The 27,467-nt window shown below is 45.4% G+C and overlaps 1 protein-coding gene across 1 annotated transcript in view; it reads left to right on the forward strand.

The window, feature by feature from the left end:
• PAK2 (p21 (RAC1) activated kinase 2) overlaps positions 1-27,467 on the forward strand; it is a 42,460-nt gene that overhangs the window by 10,054 nt on the left and 4,939 nt on the right. Inside the window, exons 2-13 of the mRNA XM_040074163.2 lie at positions 10,395-10,605; positions 16,136-16,236; positions 16,716-16,866; positions 17,434-17,465; positions 17,818-17,925; positions 19,120-19,252; positions 19,708-19,771; positions 20,212-20,260; positions 22,144-22,256; positions 22,413-22,530; positions 24,403-24,502; positions 26,940-27,136. Coding sequence (XP_039930097.1) covers positions 10,419-10,605; positions 16,136-16,236; positions 16,716-16,866; positions 17,434-17,465; positions 17,818-17,925; positions 19,120-19,252; positions 19,708-19,771; positions 20,212-20,260; positions 22,144-22,256; positions 22,413-22,530; positions 24,403-24,502; positions 26,940-27,136 — 1,353 coding nt within the window. The 5' untranslated portion in view covers positions 10,395-10,418. The remainder of the gene's footprint in view (positions 1-10,394; positions 10,606-16,135; positions 16,237-16,715; positions 16,867-17,433; positions 17,466-17,817; positions 17,926-19,119; positions 19,253-19,707; positions 19,772-20,211; positions 20,261-22,143; positions 22,257-22,412; positions 22,531-24,402; positions 24,503-26,939; positions 27,137-27,467) is intronic.

Raw genomic sequence — 27,467 nt, forward strand, 5'->3', positions numbered from 1 at the left:
GGGGATTATAAAAAACAGGGAGAGACTTTTTACACAGGCACGTTGCTGTAGTACAGCGGGGAATGGTTTTAGAATAAAAGAGGAGAGATTTAGGTGGGATATTGGGAAGGAAGAAGCTGGGGAGGCCCTGGCACGGGCTGCCCAGGGAAGCTGTGGCTGCCCCATCCCTGGAAGTGTCCAAGGCTGGGTTGGACAGGGCTTGGAGCATGGAGCAGCCTGTGATAGTGGCAGGTGTTCCTGCCCATGTTGGGGGAGGAATGAGGTGAGCTTTAAGGTTCCTTCCCCAAGGAGCTTTCCCAGCTATCAGCAGTGAACTTCCTGGTGCAGAAGCGGGATGCTGCAGGGAGCCCAGTTCCTGTAGAAGTTTCCATGTGTGAAGAAGTCAATGTAGTCTGCTGTGACACAAATGGGATATAGCTCTCCCAGGAGAAATGGTCTCTAGTTTCTGTGTGGTGCTGCTGGAATATGCTTGGGAAACGAGCTGTGTCCACCAAAGCCATCTCTGGGGGTGGGGGGTTGTTTTTGCCATGCTCAAGTGCTTTTGGTATTTACAGCTCCTGCATTTGATTTCTTGAAGCCTTTACTCTCTCTGCTGGATTTGTGTCCAGTGTGGGTATGAGAAAGGAAGCATCTTCAGCTTGTGTCACGCCGGGGTTTCAGCAATCTGGTGAACCTTTCCCAGGGGCTGTGATTGTCTGGTCAGCAGCTGTCTGGTGTCCCCTGGGATTTCCCCTGGTGGCATTTTGTGGCAGGTTGGCACTCCTGTAAGAAGAATCCAGGGTTTGGCCCCAGGACTGCTCTGCTGAGCTGAAGCTCCCGCTATCCACTGGTTACTGTGGTTGGAGCAAGCCTTGGGCAGCCACTAGAGAGAAACAAAGAGCTCTCTTCTGGGTGCCCATGAAAAGAGAGAGCTCTTCTGGAGGGAGACATTTCATCTTTCCCCTTTACCTTCTCCCCTGTGATTCCTTTTTCCCTTAGCTGACATTTGACAGCTCTACCAGTATAATGAGGGAATGCCAGATCCATTAACCTTGGGTTCTTTTTTGTTTTGCCACCCTCATACACACTTTGTGTTACCTCTTCTTTTTCCAACTACCTCTAAATCTGGATGAGGAAGCCGTGGCCTTGTCTCACCATTGCCCAATAATATTTCTGGCAGTTAAAAAAAACGTTTTAAAAAGTGCTTTTATTCTGTGTTGGGGTTGCTGGTGACCTTTCTGCACCTTGCCAGCAGCCCTGAGGCTTTTAGAGCTCTGGTGCATGGTGAATCTGCAGGTTACAGAGCTGGGAATGCTGTTATTAACACAGAAATGCACCAGGCTGTACAGGTGCCTCGACAGCCTTTAGTCAAATAACTTTTGCTCTGGAATGTGTGGTCCCTCCCTGCCCGTAAATGTCAGCTTTAATTAAGAGAGAATCTCAACAATGAGATGCAGACTCTTTTTTTTTTTTTTTTTTTTTTTAATTTTCTTGTAAACTTTCCGTGCTTGCCCTTTTCCCCATTCTCCTTTGATCTTTAGAAAACCTCAGCTATAAAAATAAAGGCTGAAGAGTGTCTGCTAGGTGGTGAAATATGAGTAAGCACAAACGCCCCGACTCATGGATTTGCATGCGCTGCGCCCGCCGCCGGCTGCCTTGTCTGCCTTTCGTTGACTCAGGATTTTCAGTCGGCACAAGAAAGATAATTTCCTTGTTCAGCGCTGAACAGGCCGGTTCAAACACCTTGGAGCACGTGTTATCGTTATGCATCTTTGCACAGTGGTTCCTTGAAGGAAAACTCTGGCTGCGGGCTGGATAAAACGGAGCGTGGCCTGGATTTGGTGGGTAGGCGGCAACTCCCCAGCCCTGCGGCAGAGGGTGGGAATGGATCCCTTGGATCCCTCTTGATTTCATTCCTCCTCCACCAGGCTCCTTAGACCTCTGTGTTCCTGCAAGGGCTGCCTCAGAGAAAGGCGGGAATGGGATTTTGCGTCCATCAGCTCATCTCTCTTGGCTCGTTGCTGTGTGCTGCTGTCATCAGCTGCCGACTAAAATGAGTTTTCTTGGCAAATTTAGGGGAAACGGGAAATCAAGGCAGTTGGGAAGTCATTTCTGAGGCCCATCTGGTACTGTCACCTGTGGTGGCTGAGGTCTTTCAGAGGCCAGAAAGCAGAGAAGCGGTTCCTGGTTTGCTGGTGGTAAAATGCCACCGCAGTTCAGCGGAGCCACATTTATTTCATGAAGCAGAAGTGATGACTTGGGTGGGTGTTGAGTGCTCTGCAGGGTTCAAGGGACAAAGTGAAGATGAATCACGGCTTACAGGTGGCCCCAGTATTCAGTGAGCCAAATATCGTTAATTTGCTTAAATTTGCTGTTACTAATGGGCTTTTATCAGGACTCTTGCCCATCTTGGCAGTAGTCTGGGCCTACTCACGTTTTCCCTGTTGATTTTTTTCAGTCATGATCTTCCTCAAAAGACCCCTTTTGAGTTCAAAAACAACATTTTTGCAGCCCGGTTGCTCATTTTCAGTGCAAGACTTTGCACATCTGCTCAGTGCCTTATGGAGTCAGTAATTGCTCCAGGTTGTAATGGACTTTGGCAATGGGTTTGAAGAATATTTTCCTTTAGGAAGCCTTAGGAACCCTTTCAAATTCCCCTCAATAGCATATTTGTCTTGTGTAACTCGCTTCATGGTAAGCACATCTATTACAGTTTTGGCTATTCCTTCTTCTGTGCTAAAGATAATTTCTTCTCTGCTTTTTAAATTCCTTGCACTCAACCGTGATTATCTTCTTTTTCCCCCCCAATCTCTTTATCACTTGGCAATTAAACGGCGGTTATTTGTGCTATGTTTCCCTTCTATTTGCGTGACTCAGCGAAAATCGTAAGGAAATTAATGGGTTGGAAAAAGACAAACTGCAAAGAATTTAGCTGGATACGTTCTGTGTGTCATCCAGTTGGATTTTGCCAAATCAGGCAGAGGTTCTCCACCACCCTCGTTAAGAGTGGGAATATTACGTGTTTCCTTTGCCACCTGTAGCAGTAAAGTGAAGATGGCAAGGAGGGACCTGACCTCTTTTATAAACTTGGTGGCTTTGGTTTGGTTACTGTGTCCCTTTGTAAATCTTAATGACAAATTGGTTTGGCTCAGATAGTTTTTATTTCTGTTTTGGTTTTTTTTTCCAGCTCTTCTCTCAACTGCATCGTTTTTCTGTTGTAAGTTAGGGGATCAGAGTATTTTAGGTTAGTGTAGGTTCCTCTGCGCTCCCCGTAAAGGAAAACTAAACAAAAATAACTTGTTTTTCGCGGGTGTGTGGTTTGGCTTTGACCAAATCCTCTTTTCTGAGACCCCCTAAAGCTGGAGGAAGAGGTTCCAGCACATGCCATGGAGGTTGGTACCTGCTTTTCCAGAGGAGGGATGGCTCCGAGCGCCGCGTGTTGCGTTGGAGCATCCGCAGGTGGAACAGATTATCCCGCTGGCTCTTCCTGGCCACTATCACAGTTACTCTTGTCCGTGCTTTTGCACGAGTCCTCTCTTGGCAGGCACAAGATCTGGGGCTACGTTTGCCAAGTCTGCAAGAAAGCAATTCTTTGTCTGCCTCCGCCGTTTTTTTTTTTTTGCACGGTTTTCTCGGTTGAAATGATGAGATAAGTATTTTCAGTCTCTGAAGGTAGTCTCGTTCTGTTCCAGAAAACTCCTTTTTGGATCTGATTAAATAAATCCCGTGGATCCAAATGCTTCAAGTTGGAAAGCTAGACATCCCAAAAGACTTGTTTTGTTTTTCGTGGAGAGGACAGTCTGAGATGTGCTGGTTTTGTGAATTTTTCTGCAGCAGTGAAATAATTTCAAGCTGTTGAGCTGCTGAACTAAGAGGCTGTTAGTGATGGGGCAGGAAGCTGTGGCTAGGTAGCACCATCTGAATAAAAACTTGTCAGAAAGCTGCTTTCTGCTAATCCCTGGGAGGAAGTGAGCTATAATCAGCACTAAGTGAGCTAATCACAGGAAATCTATTGCTCAACAGGAGCCTTTCAAAAAAAAAAAAAAAAAAAAAAAAAAGAGGGGGGCAGGGAGAAAAGAAGAATACCCTTGGAGGCTTTTCATTCTTTTTTTGGACTCCAGAATCTGTTTGATCTAAGAAAATTGAATACCTGATAAAGTAAGCAGCCCTCCAATCTCCACTTTAAAACGGCGTAACTTTTCCAGAAAAATGAAGCATTGAGTCTCATCTCTTCCAGTATGGTGATTTTCAGGTATTAGGAGGCGGTGTTTAAGCAAACTACCAAAACCGCTGGTGGCCTGGGGGCAGTGGGAATGAGTCTCCAGGCATTTTCAGCAGAGATTTTTATAAAATAAAGCATGAGTGGGACATGACTGTCTCAAATCTGCCTTGTCACACCAGTCTTTCCTTGGAGCATCACACACTAGCTCTTGTATTGTTCTCACTGGCTCCATGCTCTTTTTCACGTGACACCTTCTGCCTTGGAGATTTGTTTCCCGGACATCTCCTTTGCTCTTTTCCTCTGCTCTGGCTGTGGCTGTCTCAGATGCAGTGACAAGTGTTGCCAGTGGCCCCATAAGGCCCTCCAGGAAGTGGTGAAGCTGCTGCCTGGAGATGCTGCAGTGGTAACTCGCTCTTCTCAACCCTGGTGTCCTCTGCAGGGACACCCACCAGCAGCCCTTCTTTCATTTCTGGCCTGTTCTCTTTTCTTCAGTTCCTTCTCTCAGGCCACAGACAATTTTGCTGTGCTGCCTTCAGGCTGTGTGCATGGCCCAAGTGTTTTGTAATTCAGGTGCTGTCCCAAAAGTGTCCTGCAACTGTAGTGACACATCAAAAGCAAAGTGGTTGTTTCTTAATGCCTTGCTAACCTCAAGCTTGTTACTCCTCTTTTTAGGTCAGCCCTGTCAAATGTACTTAAATGTGATGTTTGTGCTGCTCCTTCTGTGTTGTGCTGCCGATAGTAAATCAGCTGAGTAATATTTACCTGCAGTGAAGAGCTGAGCTCAGTTGGCAGCTCTCTGAGGCTCCTGTGACAGATTTATTTGATGTGTTTCACTGATTAAACTCTGGCTCCTCAGAGCTCAGTGGCAGTGTAAAGCACAGTATTGTGTGCCAGCAGCAGGAATTTAGGGACATGTTATCAAGCAGCTCTGATCTGGATGTGTTTTGTTTTGGTTTCTTTTTCCAAGCTGTAGCCCGATGTAGTTTTGCATTGCATCCCAGGCAGTGAAATACAGGTGCAGCCTAGTCTGCTCAAATATATTAATTTGAACCTCTTAGGCAGACAAATTCAGGTCATCGTGATGTGAGAACTTGGTACACCAGCTGTTTGGTTTGGCACACGCTGCCATCCTCCTGCCCCTGCTCAGGGCTTTGCGCCGTAATCCGGATTTAAAACTGAATCTGCTCAAATGCAAGTGCTCCAGGGAAAATGTGAGCTATAGCAGATAGCAGAATGATTAACTTCTGTTTTATTTCCTTCCATCCTTTTATTCCTTTTTTTCCTTTTATTTCCTTTCCTTGTCTGCCAGCGAGTTTGAGAAGAAAAACATTTGTCCTTTTCTAGAATCAGGGGAGCAGCACAGCAGCGCAGAGCTTCAGCTGGGATGGGAGTGCGTGTCAGGCTCCATCCCTATCACGAGGGAGCCGCGCTTAGGAAGTCCTTCAGGAAGCAGCCCAGCTTTATGCTCGCACAAGGGGAACTGGGGGGGGACAAACAACAAAAGAGGGCAAGTCAAAGCCAAAGCATTCAGACTGACGTGCTGCAGCAGCGTGTGTTTGTCAGCTTTCTGAAAGCGCTGCCCAATCCTCGCCTCAGCCTTTACTCACTGGCAGCGTTACGTTTCTCTGGGTGCTTTCCCACCAGGATCAGACACACGAACGGCTGTCTCTCTCCTGTGACCTGGCCGTGACCGTGGGTTTTCGGGCCCTTTCCATCCCCAAAAGGGGAAAGACAGTGAGCAGCAGGATGTAGATTGTAAAAATGAAACTTGGCGCATGTGAACGTGGCGGGCAGGTCCCTCCAGGGCCTGGGAGGGACAGAAGGTGGGTTAAACTGCACCAGGAGCTCCCTGTGTGTGTCTCACCTCAGCCTCTCTGGGCAAAGGTGGAAAGGTTAATGGTGCTCAGTTAACTGTTGGGCTCAGTGATCGGAGAGATCATTTCCAAGCGAAATGATTTGATGGGAGATAGGAGTTGCAGTTGTGAGGAACCTGATTCCAGCTCTCCAAGCGTTGGTGGTGAGGCATTTAGGGCACCCAAACCCTGCTGGACACTTGCTGCTGCCTCTGCAGAAGAGCACATTTGTTCTTTGGCTGCTTAGGATGGAGAGAGCGCTTAACTTTCACTGCCCCAGTGCAGGGCAAGAAGCCTTTGTCAAAAGGAGGGAGGAGTGTCATGTACTGGGGATGAGAACTGAGAATCAGAGCCCTGTGGTCACCAGCACTGACACCTGTGAATATTTTGTGGGTTAAGCAGCAGAACCGTGGGGAGAAAAGCTTTTAGCTCTTTGTGTGTCTGTCTTTTTGGAAGTGTAATGGGCTGCAGTTGTGTCCTGTGGTGGGACTGAACCTGTGTGAAGGCTGTAGTTAAGTGTTATTTGCAGCTTCTCAGCTCCACTCTGTGGTTCAATCCATTGCTTTCTAGTTCTTGTGTTAAATGTAGTGTGAGTAGCGATTGTGGGGGAGCTGCTGATGTGTTTGAATACATTATTATTACTGGTATTTCCTTCACTGGCAAAGATGAAAGTGAATCCCTCCTCCATGTGTTACCTTTAGCATACTTTTGTGAGGCTGCTCAAACTCAGGTTAACTATTTCAGTAAATGTCTTTCAGCCAAGCTGAAGACCCACCATCACTTGCCTTGTCTGATTGTGTCAGAGGAATACAAACCTGACATCCTCTTTGCTGGGTTACAGGCTCCTGGCAGGCACTGGGGGAAAAATTCCCCACATCTTTACAGTTCCCTGCACAAGGAATGAATCAGCAGGGCAGGCATGTGGGTGATGGTGCAGGAATGATTCCGTCTGGCTGCTGTGATCTGAGCAGGCTCCTTCTCCTCTTTAAGGGCTGGGAGAGCAGAGGCAGAGCTTTGGGGGCTATTTGCACTCTACTTTTAAAATAGTTTTTTTTATTTTTTTAAATCCCTGCTCCAGTCATTGCCCATAATGCCAAACCTCTGTAGCCATTTCCAAATACTTCCTGACACCCTGGAAACTTTCCTTGCATGATGAACATAGGGAGTAAAGGTGAGGGGAAGTGCTCTCTTCTTCAGCTGAGTGCAGAAGAAAGAGCTGTTTGGATTTGAACCTGGACAGAATGATTGATTTTTCACTTCCAATGATGACTGAAGGATCGGAACTGTGCTTCGTGACGTACTTGGCCTGAGTGGATCTGTTGTCATTTATTTAAATGATGAATTCAAAGCTGCCCATGCTTTGAAATGGGCCTTTGTACAAACTAGGTTTGAATTCAGCACTTTATTTTATCAATGATCTTTGAAACAGCTGCTCAGAAATTCTACCGTGTCTTGTTAAATAAATCACAGCTAAATTTTTTCCTTCAAGCTGAGGTTTTCCTAGACCACAAATGTAGTAAACTGGGAGGGTTTTGGTGCTGGAGCCAGTCCTCCAGGTGAGAAGCTGAGCCCTTTCTGTCACTCCAGTTTGCTCCACCAGCCACACAGGTTGTTTTCCTGCTGTGGAGCTCCTGGGCTGTACTTGGAACGAGGTCAAAGATCTCTGTGAACACTTGGAACAGTCAGCAGCTGATCAGAGCTGCAGCTCAGATGCTCTGCACCAGTATCTGTTTTACACCAGTTCCTTGAAGCCCTGATTTTCTCCTGAAATAGATTTGGATTTCCATATCCTTCCTACTTGTTACTTCACAGTCTCTTCTCTTGAGCTCTAAGGAATAGTATGTTTTGGATGAAGACTAAGTATGTGATGAGCTGCTTGTGTCACTGAAAATGAAGGATTTTTACTAGAGTGAGAAATTTATTTTAAAATTATATCAGCGGAAGTGCAGTTGGTTGGTTTTTTTTGGTGTGAGGTTATTAGTTTTTTTTAATTTGTAGCCTGAACACCATGTGACAGTGTTGTTAATTTAGTGACTGACCTCTCCAAGGGAGTGTGTGGGGAGTCACTGTGGGTTTGAAGGGCCAAATCTGTTCTTGTCTAGTTTCAGATGCAGGTGGGTGGTTTATCCTTAGATCCTGCTCTTGCTCTTACCAGACAGCTCAGAAAAACTGCACAGATGGAGGAAGTAATAGGGTTTGCTTTAGAAAAATACAAAAGGGCACTCATGATGTTGTTTTCTTTGCCCAGTGTACTGTTTTGCCATTCAGGTTATGTGATGCACTTATTTACCTGCTATGGTTTATTTGGCTGTCTGATTGCGTTTGTTGCAAAGAAGACATTTTTTGTTTTTCCTGTCCCTGTTTGGATCCCTAAGGACCCTATATCCACCTCTTTTCTGAGGTTTGATTAACAGAAGGGACATAGATTATGGTCCCCTGTACTATCATCACTCCAAACCTGACTTAAATATATCTGTATATGTATAGGAATATATACATGTATATATCCGTTTGATTTGGTGGATCTGTTGTACATTTATGTTTATAGAGCAAATACATTATTTTATACATCTCAAATGGGTGGCATGTCCTTGCTGCAATGTCTTGTAAGGGAAGCATTTGGAATTAAAATCCCTGTGGGTTAGCTGCTCAGGCCTCCTATTGGGTTGCAGGATAGTTAATTTTTGTCACTCATATTACAGTGGAAAAAAAGACAATCTTGCAGATAACTTGCAAGATCTGAAAGAGCAATCAGTACATGGATTTGGAAGAGTGTTGGGACTCACTGCCTGATTCACAACTGCATCCCTGCAGCCACGTTCAGGTGGCAGGTCTGTTTACAATTCCATCATCTGAGAGGGGCTCCAGGGCAGGGCTGGGTGCTGCACAGCTTGCAGCGCTCTTCCTCCTGGCCTCCAAGTCACAGAGCAACCAGCTCATGTCCACTTTCTACTGCTGTGCCAGAACATTGTGCTGCTTGTGCCTCTGATGATACTTTACAGAAATTACGTTCTTTCATGGTCATTTATAGGGATAATTAATGTCAATCTCTTTGAGCTTCACAACATAAACCTGGAGATCCAGGCTGCTGGCCTGACTTGTGTCCCTCTAGAGCTGGGATTTGGCAGCATTCACCCATGCTGTGAAATGCCAAGGAACGGCAGTCCGTGTTGTTGTAGTTCTGCTGCTGGGCAGGGTGCAGGTGTTATGTTGTTGGGAGCACAGGAATTGAGAGAGGATGGCACTGCCTTGTCGTGGCTCTTGTGAATGACACTGATCACGTGTGTCATGCCTTGAGGTGTGATGGGAAGCTGGTGGGCACCAGGAGGCCATTCATTTCCCAATGAAATTCCCATTTCCCTCTCAAACTGCTGTGAGAGGAGGAGGTCAACACAAAGATGTGCTGGCTCCTGTTCCAAAGAGGTAGCTTGTCATTTGAGCAAACAAAGGAATTGTTACTGTTTGTTACCTCTCATTGACAAGTATTTTCTGTACATCTTTCTCCATGCTCTTTACTCTGTAGCAGGGAGGCTGCCTCTTTCCTGGTGGTCAGAAAAAAATCTCCAAAACACTACAAGGAGGGAGGAAATGCTAGCAGTGATCTTTTTGAATGGGGTGTGTGTCACGTAGATGTTATATCGTGCTGTGGTTGTAGCTGTAGCAGCTGTTTGCCCGTGTTTTTGCTCATGTTTTTGTTGAGGATTCAGAGGATTGTGGTGATACTATATGTTATTTTCTGCAAGTGGAGAAAGTTTGGCACCAAGTGGGGAAGCAGTGCAAGCGTCATTCAGAAGTGGAGTGCATCCTGTGGATCTTGGTGCTGAGCTCTTTAATGTAGGCTGTGTGATTTGGGTAGAGATGTTTTCAGTGTGGCTTAATGTGGATAGTGTGCTGAATTACGGCTTACAAACATAAGCTGTTCCTTTGTCCCCGAGGTCTTGTCTGATAAATGACAGTAAAGAAAGCATCTAAGGCATTTAAAGCTGTTTGGTACTAGAGCATGAAGCTTTTTGGACTAGAGCTACCCCCAAAGGATGTTGTACTTAGGCCCTTTGTGTGAACAGAGAACCAGATCTGGGAATTGCTCATTTGGTCTGGTTTACTTTTATCACTGGAAATGTTTGTCGCTCCATCCCACAAATGCTGCTGCTGGCACAAATGAATGGGTGGCCCAGAAGTGGGAATGAGGAAGGGATTTGCTTCCTTTGGTGGAGGCGTCAGTGTCTGCGTTCCTCAGAGTTGAATTCACGCCTCCTTCCCCTCTGCCAGCAGAAGGAATGGTACATTTGTGTACTCCATGCTCTTTTCCTGTGTTCAAATCACGTTTTTTTCTCTTCCAGGGCTTCCCCTAGCTATTGAGAACCATGTCTGACAACGGAGAACTGGAAGACAAGCCCCCTGCCCCTCCCGTCCGGATGAGCAGTGCTATCTTCAGTGCAGGGGTCAAAGACCAGTTGGCGACCAACAACAGCTTTAAACCCCTGCCCTCTGTCCCAGAAGAGAGGAAACCCAGGCATAAAATCATCTCCATCTTCTATAGCAATGAAAAAGGTAAGCTGCCTCCTTTTTCCACTCCTACTTGTATTCCTCCACTCTCCTTGTAAGTATTGGTAGTGCTTTAGATGTCAGAGTCCAGCCTGTGCAAGTGTAGGGGATTGGAAAACCACCCCCTGTGTGCTGCCCAGCTTGGAGTAAAGCATTTCCAAACAACCCTAATCGATGTCTGGCATTCCTGGGGGTCATGTTACTTAGGTGCGGGTTTCTGGTTCAAACTGGGCACCCAGCTGTTTTGGAAAGTTGCTTCCTGTTGATGATAATTTATGTGGCACCTTGAGGTGAAAAAAAGTCAGTAGAGAAATAGTGGTGAAGGTGCAATTGCAAGAAGGAAAACTCAGAGAACTTAAGTATTTTTGTCTGTGGAACTGCACTGTTAGGATTGATTACTAGTGGAGATAAACCTGGGTTGCTGTGAAAAAGATAATTTCTGATAAAAAAATTACTATTATGAGTACTAGACCGTATTTGTGTGTTGTTTGTCCTCTTTTTCTGTATGGGCAGTGCATGTACAGCCGTGGAGCCCTTTATCCTGGCTCTCCAGAATATGTGTCCATGTACAACAAAACAGTGCATAGATAGAAGAACACCTCCTAACATCTGAGATGGTAAAACTGCACAGGGACTTAAGCCTGACCTGAATCTCCCAAGCTTTTTATTAATCTACTGGTTAACATCACTTTTAATATGCGCCTTGGAGAGGACCCTGCTGCTCTTGATGCCTTCAGTGCTCTTGGCTCCGTGTGCCTCGCTGCTGCTGTGCTGGGCAGGACTGGTTCAGTCATGCTGACACAGGTTTAGCTGTTTGAAGAGATTCTGCTCCTCTGGTTGATTATTCTCTTGGCTGAGTGTTTTTCCCAGGGCTGGTTTTCACTCTCTCTCAGCTGTATGAGCAGCCCTGCAGCTGTGCCTCTCCCTGCAGATCAAACCCAGAGAGAGAGGTTGCCCTCTGTTCCCGAGATCTGGCTTTCTGCTCTCAACAGTAGTAGGTGTGTTTCCTTTTTTTGGAGGATGGAAGGATTTGGCCAGGGTAGCTTTTGGAAGCAGAATAGTTATTTCACAAGGTCATTTATATTGTAAAATAGCCTGTCTGTGGCTGGGCTTACAGCTGTAAATAGTGGTGGTCTTCCTACTGACATGGGTGAGCCCCAAAGGGCAAAGTCTGTCAGGAGAACATGAGAAGCCACTACAAGAGAGACTCCAGCCCTTGGGGTGCTGAATTTGGGTGCTGAAGGTGGCAGGGCTGGGTGCTGGCAGCTCAGGACAGTGCTCTGTGTCTGGAGCAGGTTCTTCCTTAGCCCCTCAATCCTGCACAAATGGGTGTTTTACTGTGTTGTTGTTGGTCCCACAAGGAAATATCCAGGATTTGTCACAGTGAGTTTGCAAGGAAATCTCGTGGAAGGATCAAATCTGTCCTTCTGCAGGCAAGGAGAGCATTTTAGGAGCTGCGATTGCACTTGTCTTTATGCTGTTGCATTGGTGGTTGATGAGACAATTTGAGCCCTTTTACAGATGAAGTAGAATGTAATGAAATAGAGCATAAACCTCACGTGAAGGAAAGTTTTCCTTGCTCTGAATTAGTAACAAATGAATTATGAATGCAACTGGGTGCAAGTATAGCTGGAGAGCTTTGTGACATTCCATGACACCTTTTTTCTCTGTGGACATTTTCTCTTTTCATTTTAATGTTGGGTTTGTTCGTTGCTGGAATGGGGAGATGGTTGAAGAATTATCTATAGTTGTATTGGCTCATCTCAAGATGCTTTGGAGTCCTTTGAAGATTATTCAGACCACTCTAGATACTGACAAATACCAAATTTAGGGAAATTAGTCTGCATATTTATTTAGCATCTACCTGCTGATACTTGGTGTTGCAAACTGAAAATAGGAGAATGAATTTCTGCTGAGAAAAGTACATTTTAGAGGAATAGAGGAAATGAGTGTCATTTTGTGTTTTCTAGATGTTAAAAAGTAATTCAAGTAATGTCCTCCTGAAAAAAAGCAGGCTTTCCTGCATGGCAAGATATTAGGAAAAATGGAAAATTGAATTACCCAACTTACAGAAACTATCTGAAAGTTGTGTTTTTTTAATTTGGAAGAAACTTGTCTGTTGCATGACCTGCAGCAAGGCTAATATAAATATCCAAAGAAGAAATTTTGGCCCTCAAGTCTGCAAAACTGGCTGTTGAATGTAAGCAGAACAGAAGTGGGCACAGTGTCTTTCTGGCACTCACACAATAGTCAGATGTTAGTTGTTTTGTTCATTAGCATGGCTGGGACGCACCCTCCCCAGAAATGCCCATTTAAATCCTTCTTTTCTTTAAATTCAGCTGCTGGGAAGCTTTGCAGAAATACCGACTTCCTGCTCAGATTAAAAAAAAAAAACCCAAACATTGGGACTAAATGCAAAATAATCAGTCAACCTGGGGTAGAAATTTTGTCATGGGAAAAATGTCTCCAGGCAGCACATAAGTTAACAAATCACTACAAAAAAGCTCGGTTTTCCTTTTCAGAAAATGAAAAAATCCTTGCCATCACCCAGGAATGTTGTTTGGCTTTGTCTGCACATCTCTATCCATATGATTTTGCAAGGTCGCTCCTGGCCAGCCTCATCTGCTCCTGGATCCTCTCTTGGGAGGTTCTTGTGCTTTGGGGGACTTGCAGATGAAGAAGTTTAGCAATTACGCAGTTTCTGTCCCAAGTCTGAGCTAGTTCTGTGCTGAAATAATCATAAGGGTTTGAAGGGATTATTTAATCAGCAGTCCTGGAAGGTTTTTTCCCCCTGGTTCCATTGTTTAGGATAAATGAAGTGATAGTCATCTTCTTACTAGAGTACTTTATTGCCATGAATTTTCTTGGCCTGACTTCTGAAGTCAAAGGAGCCTCTGTGTGGTTTTGGAAAGCTTTAAAATAGTCCCCTAAAACCAGAAATGTTTGTCTCTGTGCAGAAAGTATTGAAGGAGGTGCTGAGGGCATCACCCAGATCCTGCATGTCACGTGCTCGGGGGCACATTTCTGTGTGGTTTCAGCTGGAGCTCAGCAACTCCAGGTGCACATCTGGAGTCAGCTGCCTCCTACCTCCAGCTGTTGGGGAACAGCTGTGTTTCTTGTCTTGTGTATGGAATTTGACTGGTGGGAAGCGAGGGCAGCCTGGGGACGGGCTTGCCCTGGGAAGTACGGGCGCTGACACCTTGCTGAGTGCCCGTGGCTTCACTTGGGGAAGAGTCCGGCTGTATTTGAGGCACCTTCTTAATCTGACAGAGCCTTTCTCCAGCTCACCAAATCCTTCCAAAGGGCCTGTGTGCCTTAATCTGACAGAGCCTTTCTCCAGCTCACCAAATCCTTCCAAAGGGCCTGTGTGTCTTAAACTGGCAGAGCCTTTCTCCAGCTCACCAAATCCTTCCAAAGGGCCTGTGTGCCTTAATCTGACAGAGCCTTTCTCCAGCTCACCAAATCCTTCCAAAGGGCCTGTGTGCCTTAATCTGGCAGAGCCTTTCTCCAGCTCACCAAATCCTTCCAAAGGGCCTGTGTGCCTTAATCTGACAGAGCCTTTCTCCAGCTCACCAAATCCTTCCAAAGGGCCTGTGTGCCTTAATCTGACAGAGCCTTTCTCCAGCTCACCAAATCCTTCCAAAGGGCCTGTGTGCCTTAATCTGACAGAGCCTTTCTCCAGCTCACCAAATCCTTCCAAAGGGCCTGTGTGTCTTCCCCTCTTGGGAACAGGGGCACTGTGCTGCTGTCTCTGCAGAGCCAAATTCTGGGTCCCGTGAGCAATAATAAAATGGTAAAACACCCATTTGTGCAGGATTGAAGGGCTAAGGCAGAACCTGCTCCAGACACAGATCTCTGAGCTGCCAGCACCCAGCCCTGCCACCTTCAGCACCCTCAGAGGGCCGGAGTCTCTCTCGGTGTGCTGTGCTACCTTCTCACGTTCTCCTGACAGCCTTTGCTCCTCGGGGCTCACCCGTGTCCGTGGAAAGAGCACCGTGTGCAGTTTGGAAGGAGCATTGCCCTGCCCCGAAGGGATTCTCGTTTCAATCCCGGGCCAGGGGCCGGGAGGCAGCGTGGCCTCACCGTGGCCTTGTTCTCCGGCTGAGGATGTCCTGCCAGCACATGACTCACCGGGCTTGCCTCTGCCTGGGGCTGTTTGTTTGAAGTGCTGCTCTGCTGTTCCTGTGGGCAGAGCAATGGCCTTTCGGCTCCTTGCTTTGCCTACTCCTGGGATCCGTGTCTTTTTGGAAGGAGTAGGTTTATTTACCCAGCTCATGCTGGTGGGCTTGAGCACCAGCTCCTGTTCTCACTGCACGTCAAGTGCTGCCAAACAGGAGCCTTCCTGAGGAATACAACTTTTATATCTATCTATGTAAATATACGTTCCCCCTTACTTCCACACTGCAAGAAACGGGGCAGAAGTGGCGCTTTCCTCGGTTTTCACCGCAGCGAGTTTCCCCCGTGCTGTAAATGAAACGCCTGACGGCCCGCTTGCTTTTTTGGCTCTGCCCCGTGCAGCCATATTAAAGATATCCTGTTTATAAGAGCCGTGTCTTTCCACGGCATTGTTCAGCTGGAGGCAGCCCACATGGCTTTTCGTTCGGGAGCATTGTCCTCGCTCCCCGTCCTTCCCTTCCCTTCCCGCCAGCGTGAGGGGATTTCACTCGCATTCCTGCCTCTCAGCAGCACCATCTTTGCTGGCTGTGTAGCAATGAAGGGGGTGCTGCTTTACCTGCTTTTTTTCCGTGCCGAAACAAGAGGACTTTTAAGGTGAATTTAAAAACAAAACGGAAAAGTAAAATTAAAAAAAAAAAAACCCAAACCCCGAACCGCCCCCTAAAAACTCCCAAAACAAACAAACAAAAATGCGAAGCCCCAGGTGTTGGAAAATATCTTATAAATTCAATTGAATCTAGGTTGGATTGTGCACGTGGTCCTTCTAATTATTTATTCCTGCTTCTGGGGCTTATTATGCTTTCCCACCTCTCTTTTAATTTAAATTAGGTAATTGCTCTGAGGCTATAAACTCTTATCTTCATCACAGGAAGTCCTAGTTTGCATTAATTACCTGGAATTGAAGCAGTGAGGCAACTGAGTTTCAAGTGTCTTTAGGGTGAACTTGAGGTTGAACTGAAGTTGTCTTTTCTGCTGTTCTTAATCTATATTAAAATGTCCTTTTTTGCATTGTAAACATTTAATATGTTTAGATTTCATGTGCTCAACAGAGCGCCCTGGTGCTCATAATCTCTGCTGCCATAGTATAAATTATTTGAATGGAACAAGGTTCTTGGAATCACAGAATCCCATCATGGTTTGGACTGGAAGGGACCTTAAAGTCCATCCAGTCCCACCCCCTGCCATGGACAGAGACACCTTCCACTCTCCCAGGTTGCTCCAAGCCCCCTCCAACCTGGCCTTGGACACTTCCAGGGATCCAAGGGCAGCCACAGCTTCTCTGGGCACCCTGTGCCAGGGCCTGCCCACCCTCACAGGGAAGGATTTCTTTCTGACTTTGAGATCTTTGAATCTTTTTCAGGAAGCAAGAAGAAGGAAAAGGAAAGGCCAGAAATCTCCCCGCCGTCAGATTTTGAACATACCATCCATGTTGGCTTTGATGCTGTTACTGGAGAGTTCACTGTGAGTATTCCTGCCTTGGAGCAGCTCAGCAAACACCACGGGTCAGTGCTGCAGGGAAGCCAAGGCAGAGCTTTAGAATAAAGTGCGAGTTAGTCTTTGTTTCTACCAAAGAACTGTTTTTCCTGTGTGTTTGTACAGCACACTGTGACCTGTTAGTGCTTCTGCAGTGCCAGTGTCACATCTGATGCTTTGTATTGCCTGGGAGAGCTCTCCCTGACAAACCCTCTGCAGTTTGCTTGCTTTAGTGGGTAACACCGGGTCTGTTGAGTGTTTTTGTGTTCCCACTCCTCACGTCTGGCCCAGCACACCTGGAAGAGTTGTGTCCTGTGATCCATGTTTCCACCTTTGGCTCCCCATCCTACTCCCTCGTGTGCTTAAAGCTGTGCATGTTATGCTTTTATAGAGGGAAGAAATTTGTTTTGCTTTTTAAAAACCTTTAAAATACAAAAAGGATTCTTAAAATCCCCTATTTTTTTCAGGGAATGCCAGAACAATGGGCTCGGTTACTTCAGACCTCAAATATCACCAAGCTAGAACAGAAGAAAAACCCCCAGGCGGTACTAGATGTGCTGAAATTCTACGACTCAAAAGACACAGCAAAACAGAAATACCTGAGTTTTTCTGCTCCAGGTGAGAGCCAAGTGTGCAAGACACTGGAGTTGGGTATTTGGGGCACAGTCTTCCTCTCTGCCAGAATGATAGATCAGGTTCAAGTGCTAAAATCAGGGTGCGTTTCAATGAGGCACAAATGTACAGAGATTGATTTAAAATTTACTGGAAACTGGCGTTGTCCAGTTAATTTCCTGTTTTAAGTGGAGAGGGGAAGAAAAGGAACTGGATCATTCAGAATAGCAGCCAAAATGAGCTTGAATGGGCTGTGTTTATCAAGCTGGGGCTCTGGGACTGGGATGAACTGGTTTTGTGCTGGAGGCCTTGCTCCTCACAGCTGTCTCTGAACTTGATGTCACCAGCTGGTGACATCAGCGATGCAGAATAATTTGTGACTCGTAGATGGGGGCTGAGAGAAGGACTGTCCCACAAACAAGTGCAGTTTTACCCACTTTTCTTCCAAATTCTTTCTGAAAGTAGCTTGGTGATAAGGCTTTGTAATATTCTTACCCTGTACTCGACAAAGTTCACTTTTTATTACTTTTTTTTTCTGATAGTTTTATTTATTCTGCTTTTTGTCTTGTTTAGAAAAAGATGGTTTCCCTTCAGGAACACCAACGGTGAGTGTTTTTACTATTATTTGGCTATTCTGTGGTGCATACAAGTTCAGGTCTTCTGGACTTGTTATATCCTTAATCTTGAAGTATTAAACTGTGTAAAGATTAAAAGTATAAAAATTACGAATTTTTTTGTGGAATAGAGACATAAATTTGGGTGGTGAATCACGTACTTCACTGCAGCAACAGTGTTTGAGTCTCGTAATAAAATGTTATAACTAAAGGATAGACTTAGTGGTTTAAGTTATTTTCTTTTGGTATGGGTAGGAATTATTGTCTCTTAATGTGAAGTCTTGAGTACTGTGGGAGAGACAATTTGTTTATCTGTCTCTTTTAAACTTTGGTAAAAACGTAGACCAATGCCAAAGGCTCAGAACCATCAACAGCTGTGGCAGATGATGATGAGGATGATGAAGAGACTCCTCCTCCTGTGATCGCTCCCCGGCCAGATCACACAAAATCGGTGAGCAGCTGTAAAACTGACAGACCTGCATTTCTCAGCATTGCAGAACTACTCCTTTGTAGGGAACTGTTTTATTTGGGCAATTAGCTGCTGTAAGTTTTCAGAGAAACGTTCTGTTTTTTGAATTCGCTCAGAAAATAGCTGATTTCTGATGATCAGTCAGATTAGAAGTCCTGTAGTTAATAGAATCATAGGGTCACTTAGGTTGGAAAAGAGCTCTCAGATAATTGAACATTGTTGATTTCTTTGTCAGCTTGTGTTGAAGATATCCATTATGCTTATCCTTGTGAGGAGCAGGAGGATTCTTATTCCTAAATAAAACCTGTAGGCCGTTTGTGTAACTTTGCACAGCACGGTGATACAGGTGTAATGTATTTGCTTTCATTTATTTGGTTGGGTTCAAGTACACCACCTCAACCCCAACCAATGCAAATTTTAGATTTGAAAGCTTATTTCACTCACAAAGTTGTTCATTGAGTTTTAGGGTAGCCCTCATCTACACAGCTTGGTAATGGTGTCCCAGGGATCCCACTTACTCCAGCTCCTTCTTTTGGCTGTGGGAGGTGTGCATTTGGCCTCCCTCTTTCCCACTTTTTCCAGGAGTGCAAATGTGAATTACGTTTATTTGTCCAGAGATGTTGCTTTATAATTCCCCGCTCTTGGGATTTAGACATAAAGTAGGTGAGAAGTCCACAGCTGGATATTTCTGGAGTAGCTGTGTATATCTGTGAACAGCTCAGGAGGAAATTAAATAAAGCTCCAAGAAATTAAATCCCTTTAAAAAAAACCTTAAAATGGGGACAGCTGGGAAATACTTGGGAGTCTTATCCTTCTTTTCATGGCAATCAAGCATCTTTTTCCTTCAGATCTTAGTAGAAGTTGATCTCACTATTAAATAGTGGTTTCTGCTCTGTTAACTAGTATGGGTTATAAAGAATAAGCAGATAAAAAACTGAGAAACCCACTGTGGAATCTCCTAGCATCCTCTCTGTCCAGGAGGTGCCTGGATCTCTTTCAGAGGTCAGTAATGTTGCCAGCACCTTGTTTTTATGGAGCTTGCATGTGTGTCAGGTCTAACTTCTGCCTCATACCCGTTGTAAAACGGTGCTTGGGGATCCTTGCAGAGCTGTGGTGGGTTTCAGCTGAAGGTCAGTGACGGCAGAGCAGTGCTCAGGTCTCTGGTCTCCCTTACAGATTTACACCCGCTCTGTCATTGACCCCATCCCTGCGCCGGCCGGTGACACCTGCGCCGACAGCGCCTCCAAAGCTGGGGACAAGCAGAAAAAGAAAACCAAGATGTCAGATGAAGACATCATGGAAAAACTACGTAGGTGCCTTCCTTTTGGATCAACAAAGGCTTTAGGGCCGAGGGAGGAATGTGACAGTTCTGCCCTCACCCTTGCTTTGTGTGCAGTGCTTGGGTAGCTTTGTGTCCAGCAGCAGCTGAGAGTGCTGCACTGCCTCGGGTGGTTTGGAACGCTGTGGGGTGGAAAACAGGGATGGAACAGATTTGGGGGTTGTATCATACGTGCACATCACAGTGTCACAACTGAACTTCAATCAAACCATAGTAACACAGAATAGTTTCTGCTGTTGCGTGTTCCGTAACCATTATGATGATGATTTTTTTGCACTGGGTTCATGTTCCCCTGCAGCTTTGGTCTTGGTGCACCAGCTTTGCTACTTGAGCTGACCCACTCTTGGGCCTGTCTTGGCCCTGGGGGGCAGTGGGATTGGACTGATTTTTTGATTGTGGTTTTTTTTTTTTTTTTTTCCTTTCAGGCACTATTGTAAGCATAGGAGATCCCAAGAAAAAATACACCAGATATGAAAAAATCGGGCAGGGGTAAGTATTGAGCCTGACTTTTATTCCCAGTGGGCCAGTGTCAGCAGCAGGGTGCTGTTCTCTGCCTCACACCACCCACTGTGCAGGCAGAGATGTTGGCTGCATTCAGCAGTGATAAATCACAGAATCCCGCCCTAGTTAGGGTAGGAAGGGACCTTAGAACCCATCCCTTAAGGTCCCACTCCCTGCCATGGGCAGGGACACCTTCCACTATCCCAGGTTGCTCCAAACCCTGGCCTTGAACACTTCCAGGGATGAGGCAGCCATGACCTCTCTGGGCAGCAAACAGTGAAGTAAATAAACAGTGAAGGCATCGTACAGTGGTGGAAATTTTGAATTGAAAACTGAAACAGTTTTGTCTTTGTGACTTGGCTGTTCACGTGTGTGTTTGTTAAACAGGGAGATGCAACTTGCTCTAACATTTTTCTTTCTCTTCACAGGGCTTCAGGTACAGTTTTCACAGCTATTGATGTGGCAACAGGGCAGGAGGTAAGATTCCCGTGTTCATTTTTTGTTTAAATGTTCTTCTCTATGTGGCCAGAATGATTTGAGTGTTTTCCTTCAGTCGTTCCCTTCGCTGCTATCACTTCTGAGATCTGTTTGTCAGTCAGTTGTAACAGTGTGCCTTGTTCTGTAGTAATCAGATGATGAGAGCAAAAAACAGAGATTGGTCCTTCCTGAGAAAAGCAGAGGGAGTGAGGTGTTCCAGAAGTGAGTTTGGAAAACAGTTAATCCTTCAGGAATTGCAGGCATTGTTGTCTTACGTTTTCAGAAATAAAATTTTGTTTAGTCTTTGCACACTTGGCTGTGTCTGTCTCTAGGGAAGCAGCTTGTCTCATGTGATGCCCCTTTGCAGTCAGAATGTCTTCTCCATATCCTTCTCTTTGCTTTTATCCCTTGGTTTTTCCAGTGAAATTGGTGGCATCAGCAATGCTCTGGATGTTTGTCATCCAGTGGCAATATCCTGGGAGACAAGCCAGAGGGCTTCTGGGACTCAGATTTTAGGAATTACTTGTCTCTGTTTAACTTCAGATTTCCTTAATTTTCTTTTAATGCTTTTATTTCTTTCCTAATTTCCCTTTAAATTAGGCATTCTTTAGGTCACTGATAAGTAAATGCCCTTTCAGCACTAATCACATTCAGTAGTCCTGCAGTGGAGCACTACATCTTCATTAAACACGAGCCTTGCCATCATCTCAGGGTCTCTTCATTTGCTCTCTACACACTGCAGTATTTCATGTCCTCTTACTGATTGCAGAGTGAATTTTGGGGTCCAGGCCCTTTCCTTGACCTGCTCTGCACTTTGCCAGGCAGTTGATGGCATGCAGCCTTCATGCAGTGCTTGGCTTTCCTCTGCTTAGTGCCTGAGGGTAGAGTGAGGTTTGTTCATCAGTAAGAGAAGCACTCCTCTTTGAGCTACACAGTGACAGGACAGGAGGGAACAGCAAAAATTACCATAAGGGAAATCAAATTAGGTATTAGAATTTTTTTCCCCTCTGGAAAATGGATGATTGGGCATGGCACAGGAGCTCAAGAGGGGTTGTGGAATATCTGCTCATTGAAGTGTCTCCATTCCAGACTCCCACAAAACCCTCAGCAACCTGCTCCACCTCCAATCACAGTTATTTTGTCACTCTGTGCTGCAGAATGACGAGAATTTCTTCTGTTAATGTCCTTGGCAATATAATAACAGTGATTTCTACAGGATTATGTTGGTTCTTGAGTTTGGTTTTGGAGTTCATCCAGGTTGTCTTGCAGAACCCCAAACTGCCTCCTCAGAGTGTTGGAGTTAACAGAGCTGGGATGATTCTTCTCCATTGTAAACTCTGTAGTACTTGTCCTTACCACCTCCGTGGATGAGGTGGGACTTTATCTTCCCTTTTTCCTCTTGGATAGTTCATTGAGTTAATGGCTTTGAGAGGAATTCCTTCTGCCCCCCAGCATTCCTTATACCCAAACAACAGTTTGGTCAGAATAAAGAGCAACAAATTGCCTCACCTTGCATTGGAAGGCTCAGATTTTCTCTCAGAGTTGCTTCAGGATTCTCTTCTGCTTCAGGTCTATTGATAAGGATTTGAGTGGATATATTTCTGTCTCCTGAATGCCTTTTGCTGTCTGGTCTGGCCTCTCTTACTGTTTGTGGATCGTGTCAGCTGCAAGAGGATGATGTTGGCCATGGATGCAAGTTGAGTGCTGATCAAGCTGGATTCTTTTAAGTTGTATGCTGATAAAAAGCAACTTGCCAGCCATAAACTGTTCTAAACTCCTTTATCTTGCCTACAGGATTCCTTCTGCCTTTTCACTGTATTAAGAGTGACTGAAAGGTTTGGGTACTGAGGTTTGAGATTGCTGTTTTATTTTGCCCTGTTCAGGTGGCTATTAAACAGATCAATTTGCAGAAACAGCCCAAGAAGGAGCTGATAATTAATGAGATCTTGGTAATGAAGGAGCTAAAGAACCCCAACATAGTCAACTTCCTGGACAGGTAAATGCAGCCAGCTGGCTGATTCCACATCCCAAGGGTTATTTATCCCTTGCACAGACCTGCTCTTGCTCTGCCTGAGGGTCTCGGGAGCAGATGAGGCTGTCTGTACTGTCACCCTGATGGCACAGGGACATGCTTTTGGTTTTCTCTTTGCAGTTACCTCGTAGGGGATGAATTGTTTGTGGTGATGGAATACCTGGCTGGAGGCTCTCTAACAGATGTGGTCACAGAGACGTGTATGGATGAAGCACAGATTGCCGCTGTCTGTAGAGAGGTGAGTGAGGAGGGGCTGGGTTGAGGAATGAAGGTGCTCCCTATTCCCCTAATTTCTGTGGCATGCTCAGGCACTAATTGCCACAATTGCTGCTGAAGCTGTTGAGTAAAGAAAGAATGGTACCATGAGGAGAAATCAATATTAAAATTGCAGAAAATAACAAAATTAGGTTAATTCCGAAAACTGGTGCGTTGCAAGTTGTAACACAAAAGAGCTGCAGTGGTTTTTGAGGTGGGTGTTTGAGAATGTGTGGTGATGGAGCAAATAAAGGCTGTGGGTTTTGGTACCTGGGGTGCCTCATCCTGCTGACAGTGTTAACAGAAAGATATGACTAATGTGGACTATTATTAACAGAATAATATGAATAAAATTCAGGGAGGAGCAATAGAGAAGTTAAGCAGCTGGAAGGAATGGCTTTTTAAACTTGGACTAACAAAGAAAATTCTGAGGCACGAAGAAAAAAAATCTGCATATTCATGTACGGGTAATATGGAAAAGAGAAAAAAAAAAACAAAAAGAAAAACAAAAAACTCCTGAAAGCTTTGAAGTGTTTTCCAGAAGGAAGAAGGGGAACGGTGTTTGCTCACAGTTTGGAAGTGGATCTGCTGAAACAGGAGTAGGTTAAGGAACCTACACTAAAATAAAGATGAACGGAATGCAGACTATCCCTTTCCCCCTTCAGTCATTCCCAGAGTGTGTGACATCTGTAGTTCTGTGCCAGTTGAGCTTTCTTTATGGATTTCTCAGGAAAATAACGTTTCAGAAGGTTGTAGTTGGAATAACTTCGAGCTTGCAGTAAGATTTCAAATGAAAGTGTTAAAAGCAGCTGATATCACAGCTTATCAGTGGTTTCTGCTCTGAGCAAGTGCCAGTATCCAGCTCAGGCTTGATTTTATCATGGCAGGAGGAGAATTCTGTTATCTGCTGTGCAGGAGAAAGGGAGGCTTTTAAAAAGCCCATCTGACTCCATCAGCATGACGAGTGTTTGTGTGACTCACCCGAGGGAGGGGAGGGAAGGCAAACTTGCACAGTAACGTGTATGGACAGGGAATGGTTTCCAGAGAAACCAGAACTGGAAGCAAGAACCAAAAGAGTAGCTATTTGCTGTGACAGTAATGAACTTTCCTGAGGCAGAAACCAAGCACTGAACTATTGTACTTCATCAAAACTCTGCTGCCCAGTGTTTTAGATACATTTAGTTTTGCAAATCAGTGTCACTTTGCTAAAGCAAACCAAGATAAAAAAGGAAACTTAATGGGGACATCTGTGCCAAGCTGCAAATGGCAAATGTTCTGCTTAGATGGAAAGAGAAAAATCTGGCTTTTGTTCTTTTGCCTTTTATTCTCAAATAACAAAAGTAAATTTCATTATGGTTTTGGGCAGAAACTTAGTGTGAAAGGTTTTGATCTGAAAACAATGCAAACCAGTATTAGTTCCTTTCAGAATGAAGATGTTTTACAGCCTTCACTGTAGAAGTTGTGTGGGTGTTGGACATGAAGCCTCACCAGTTCTTCTTGGTGAGACCTCAGCCTGAAAAGCTCTCACTTAATCCTTTATGGATCCACTGCAGAGTCTGTGGGATGTACCGAAATTAACATCAAGGGTTTCTGAGAGCAATCGTGGGTGATGGGGAGTTTAAAGGATGCATTTGTTAGGATAGGGAGATTCCACGCTGAAATGATTCTTGACCTCCTGAAATCCGGAGTGTATTTTTTAGCCCAAGAGCTTCCTCTGCTGGTTATTTTCAATAATACCTTTCTGTTCTTGGGCTCAGAGCTGCCTGAGGGTGTGAACGTGACTTTGAATTTGTGTTCACATGCAGCAGTTCTGTTTCTGAATGCTGAATGTTGTTTTTTTTTCTCTTCTGTCCAGTGCTTGCAAGCTCTTGAGTTCCTCCATGCCAACCAGGTCATCCACAGGGACATTAAGAGTGACAATGTGCTGTTAGGAATGGATGGATCAGTTAAATTAAGTGAGTAGCAGACAATTGTTTTCGTGTTCTGTTTTCCCTTTTCCAGAAATCTCTGACTCGGAGCGTGTACATCGGTAAAAGGAAAATTGGCAGGGGAATTTGAGGTGGTTTTTATTGACTATGAGTAATAGAAATCAATTCTGTTATCAAATATGTATCAGACAGCAGGTGCTGATACTCTTGAGAGCCCTCAGACCGGGGCTGTGAACATGTTGGCCCAGAAGGATGTTGAAGCAAACCTGTGGCCCCATGAATACGTTGGTGAATAGGAAGTAGCTGGCACAGACAGTGAAGCAAAACGGGAATGATTGCAAGAGCAAAGTTGCAGCAAACTGCAGTGGCTTTGTTAGGATGCTAGGAGTTGATATCAGTGCTCTGCCCCATTCATGAAAAGGCCACTAACAAGAAAATTGAGGCTTATTGACCATTTATTGCAGTCTAGCCTTAACCCTGTACCTTTTCTTGGACTGGAAGTGTAACACTTTTTTTGTTTGTGTTAACAACACAAACTACTTGCTTTGGGGTAATGGTTATGCATGCATGGGCTTGTACAGTGAATCCTTTTCTGGTGTGTGTAAACAGAAATGATGTGAAAACACTGGTAGCTGTCAGGACTGTTGAGAAAGAGGTGCAGTATCTGCCTTTCTTGTGTGTAGGAATGTACAAAACATAAAACAATCAAAGAGTTAAGGCAAAAAGGTGTGAAGCAGAAAGGGGTTTTAGTAGGAATTTGAAGTGCCATGGAAATGTGTCTTAGCAATATCCCTATTCTAGATGGTTTGCAGTCTCATTTTATATACGAGATGGAGTGTGGAGAAAGATTATGAGCAACCTGATTTGCATATCAGCGTTGCTGGATGCACTGCTAGCTGGCCTAGGGAATTTTTTTTAAGGATGTGATGTGTCTGTGCACAAACCGTGGATTCAGAGGCTCAAGAGAAGTGGGCAGTTACAGCAGAGGATGTGGCTGAGAAGAGTTAGCTGGAGAAGGATCAAAATTGCAAAAGAGGTGTCGAAGCAAAGTGGCCAAAGGACAGAGCAGCTGAGTCAAAATCATCATGCCAGCAGATCGGGGGAGGATGAGGAGGAAGGAGACACAGGAGAAGATGGGAGTTAGCTGCAAAAATTCCCTGTATGAAGGGGAGGTGGTGTAATCAGTGCTGAGCAAACTCTTCTGGGACTGTGTGATTATATTGCTTTAGCAAAAGTCTAGGGTGGGAGAAGCTGCACCTCCTTTGTGAACTCTTCCCCTTCTGTCACCACTGCAGCTACACATGCTGCTGGTGAAACTGGATTCCTGCCTGTCATCTTCCTCTGTGCTGGTGGCTGGTGCTGAGGCCTGGCTGGGAAGTCAGGAGAACTCACTGCAGCTGCTTCCCTGGGCTGGTCATGGAAATAGGCCACGCTGGGAGGTGGCTCTGGCGCCTTGATGAGGCCAAAAAGTGCAGGAGTAACTTGGTGACTCCTACAGGTTTGGGGTTTTTTAAGTCAGCATTTTGCCTGGCAGGGTGGGGTAGTTCTATGTTAAATGGTCTTGGTACATGTTGGCACTTCCATGACTTGGCTTTTTCTTAGCTCTGCTTGGCATGACGCTTCCAAAATCACCCTGGAATTTAAATTTCTCTCTCTCTTCTCTCCTTCTCTCTCTCTCTTTCTCTAACTTAGTGTCAATGATAAAGTAATATCTGTCTCCTGCCTTAACTGTGTTCTTATTGATGCTTTACATGCCTGGGAAGTGGGAGTGCTGCAGCTGGATAAAGTAACATGATGGGACATGCATTGCTGCTGCACCTGAAGGCTATAGGAATAGGTGACTTTTCTTGTTTTCTTGAGTGTGGTTGTTCTCTTTGGTAGTTACCTTGTGGAGAGGTTTGTTTGTCCAGGTTCCTGCTGCTGACTGGGGTAGCACTGCACTTCCCTGGAGCCTTGTTTCCGTGTCTGTCGGCTGTAGTACCTGTATAGATGGCCAGAGTGCTGTGAAATGTTGACCTCGGTAGCTGCACAAGTACAATCTGTTTGGCAGGGCAGAAGCCATGGATTGTGGATGGATTTCTTCTGAGTCAGGCTGTGTAACACACGGCATGCAGAACACTCCGCCTGTGTTCTGCCTGATCGCTTATTTTGGCTGTTAGATTTCTAGAACTCTTGAAGGAAGGACTGGGCAAAACACCATTCTTCTACAGGGTAATTCTTGCTTCCAGGGGACAAAAGCCTTGTCTTCACTCCATGGAATTCTGCCCTGCTTAACCACCTTCAGGATTTGTATTTTCATTGCACGTTGGCTTTTTTAATACGGAGAACGTAGTGGGGGAGGAAAGAAGAAACTGCCCCCAATCCCCTCTCGATGAAATGTATGTGTAGCAATAGAGAAGTCTTCTGGGAAAGCCACTTCTTGGGGTGCACCAGTTTAACCTCTTAAACTTCTGTTGTCCTGCAGCCGACTTTGGGTTCTGTGCCCAGATCACCCCCGAGCAGAGCAAGCGCAGCACCATGGTGGGAACTCCGTACTGGATGGCTCCCGAGGTGGTCACACGGAAAGCCTACGGCCCCAAAGTGGACATCTGGTCCCTGGGCATCATGGCTATTGAGATGGTGGAAGGAGAGCCCCCGTACCTCAACGAGAACCCCCTGAGGGTAAGAAGCCCTGCTGTTGATGGAACTGGGTGTTCACCCCGCTGTCAGTAATTGTTCATTGACTGCATCTGCATTAAAAAGAAAATGAAATGAAAAAGCCAACAAGCTTCAGCAGTGCGAGAAAGTTCCTCCAGAGGAAGAAAGCCGTCTTGAATTTGCAGTCAGCCTTACCCTGACTCCCCATCCCTGGAAGCGTCCAAGGCCAGGCTGGACGGGGTTTGGAATAACCTGGTCTAGTTGAAGCTCAAGGCAGGGGGTGGAACAAGATGGGCTTTAAGGTCCATTTCAACCTAAACCAGTCTAGGATTCTGTGATGGTACTTAGAAGATTT

Source organism: Hirundo rustica, chromosome 10 (genome assembly GCF_015227805.2).
Source record: "Hirundo rustica isolate bHirRus1 chromosome 10, bHirRus1.pri.v3, whole genome shotgun sequence".
NCBI classification, from domain to species: domain Eukaryota; kingdom Metazoa; phylum Chordata; class Aves; order Passeriformes; family Hirundinidae; genus Hirundo; species Hirundo rustica.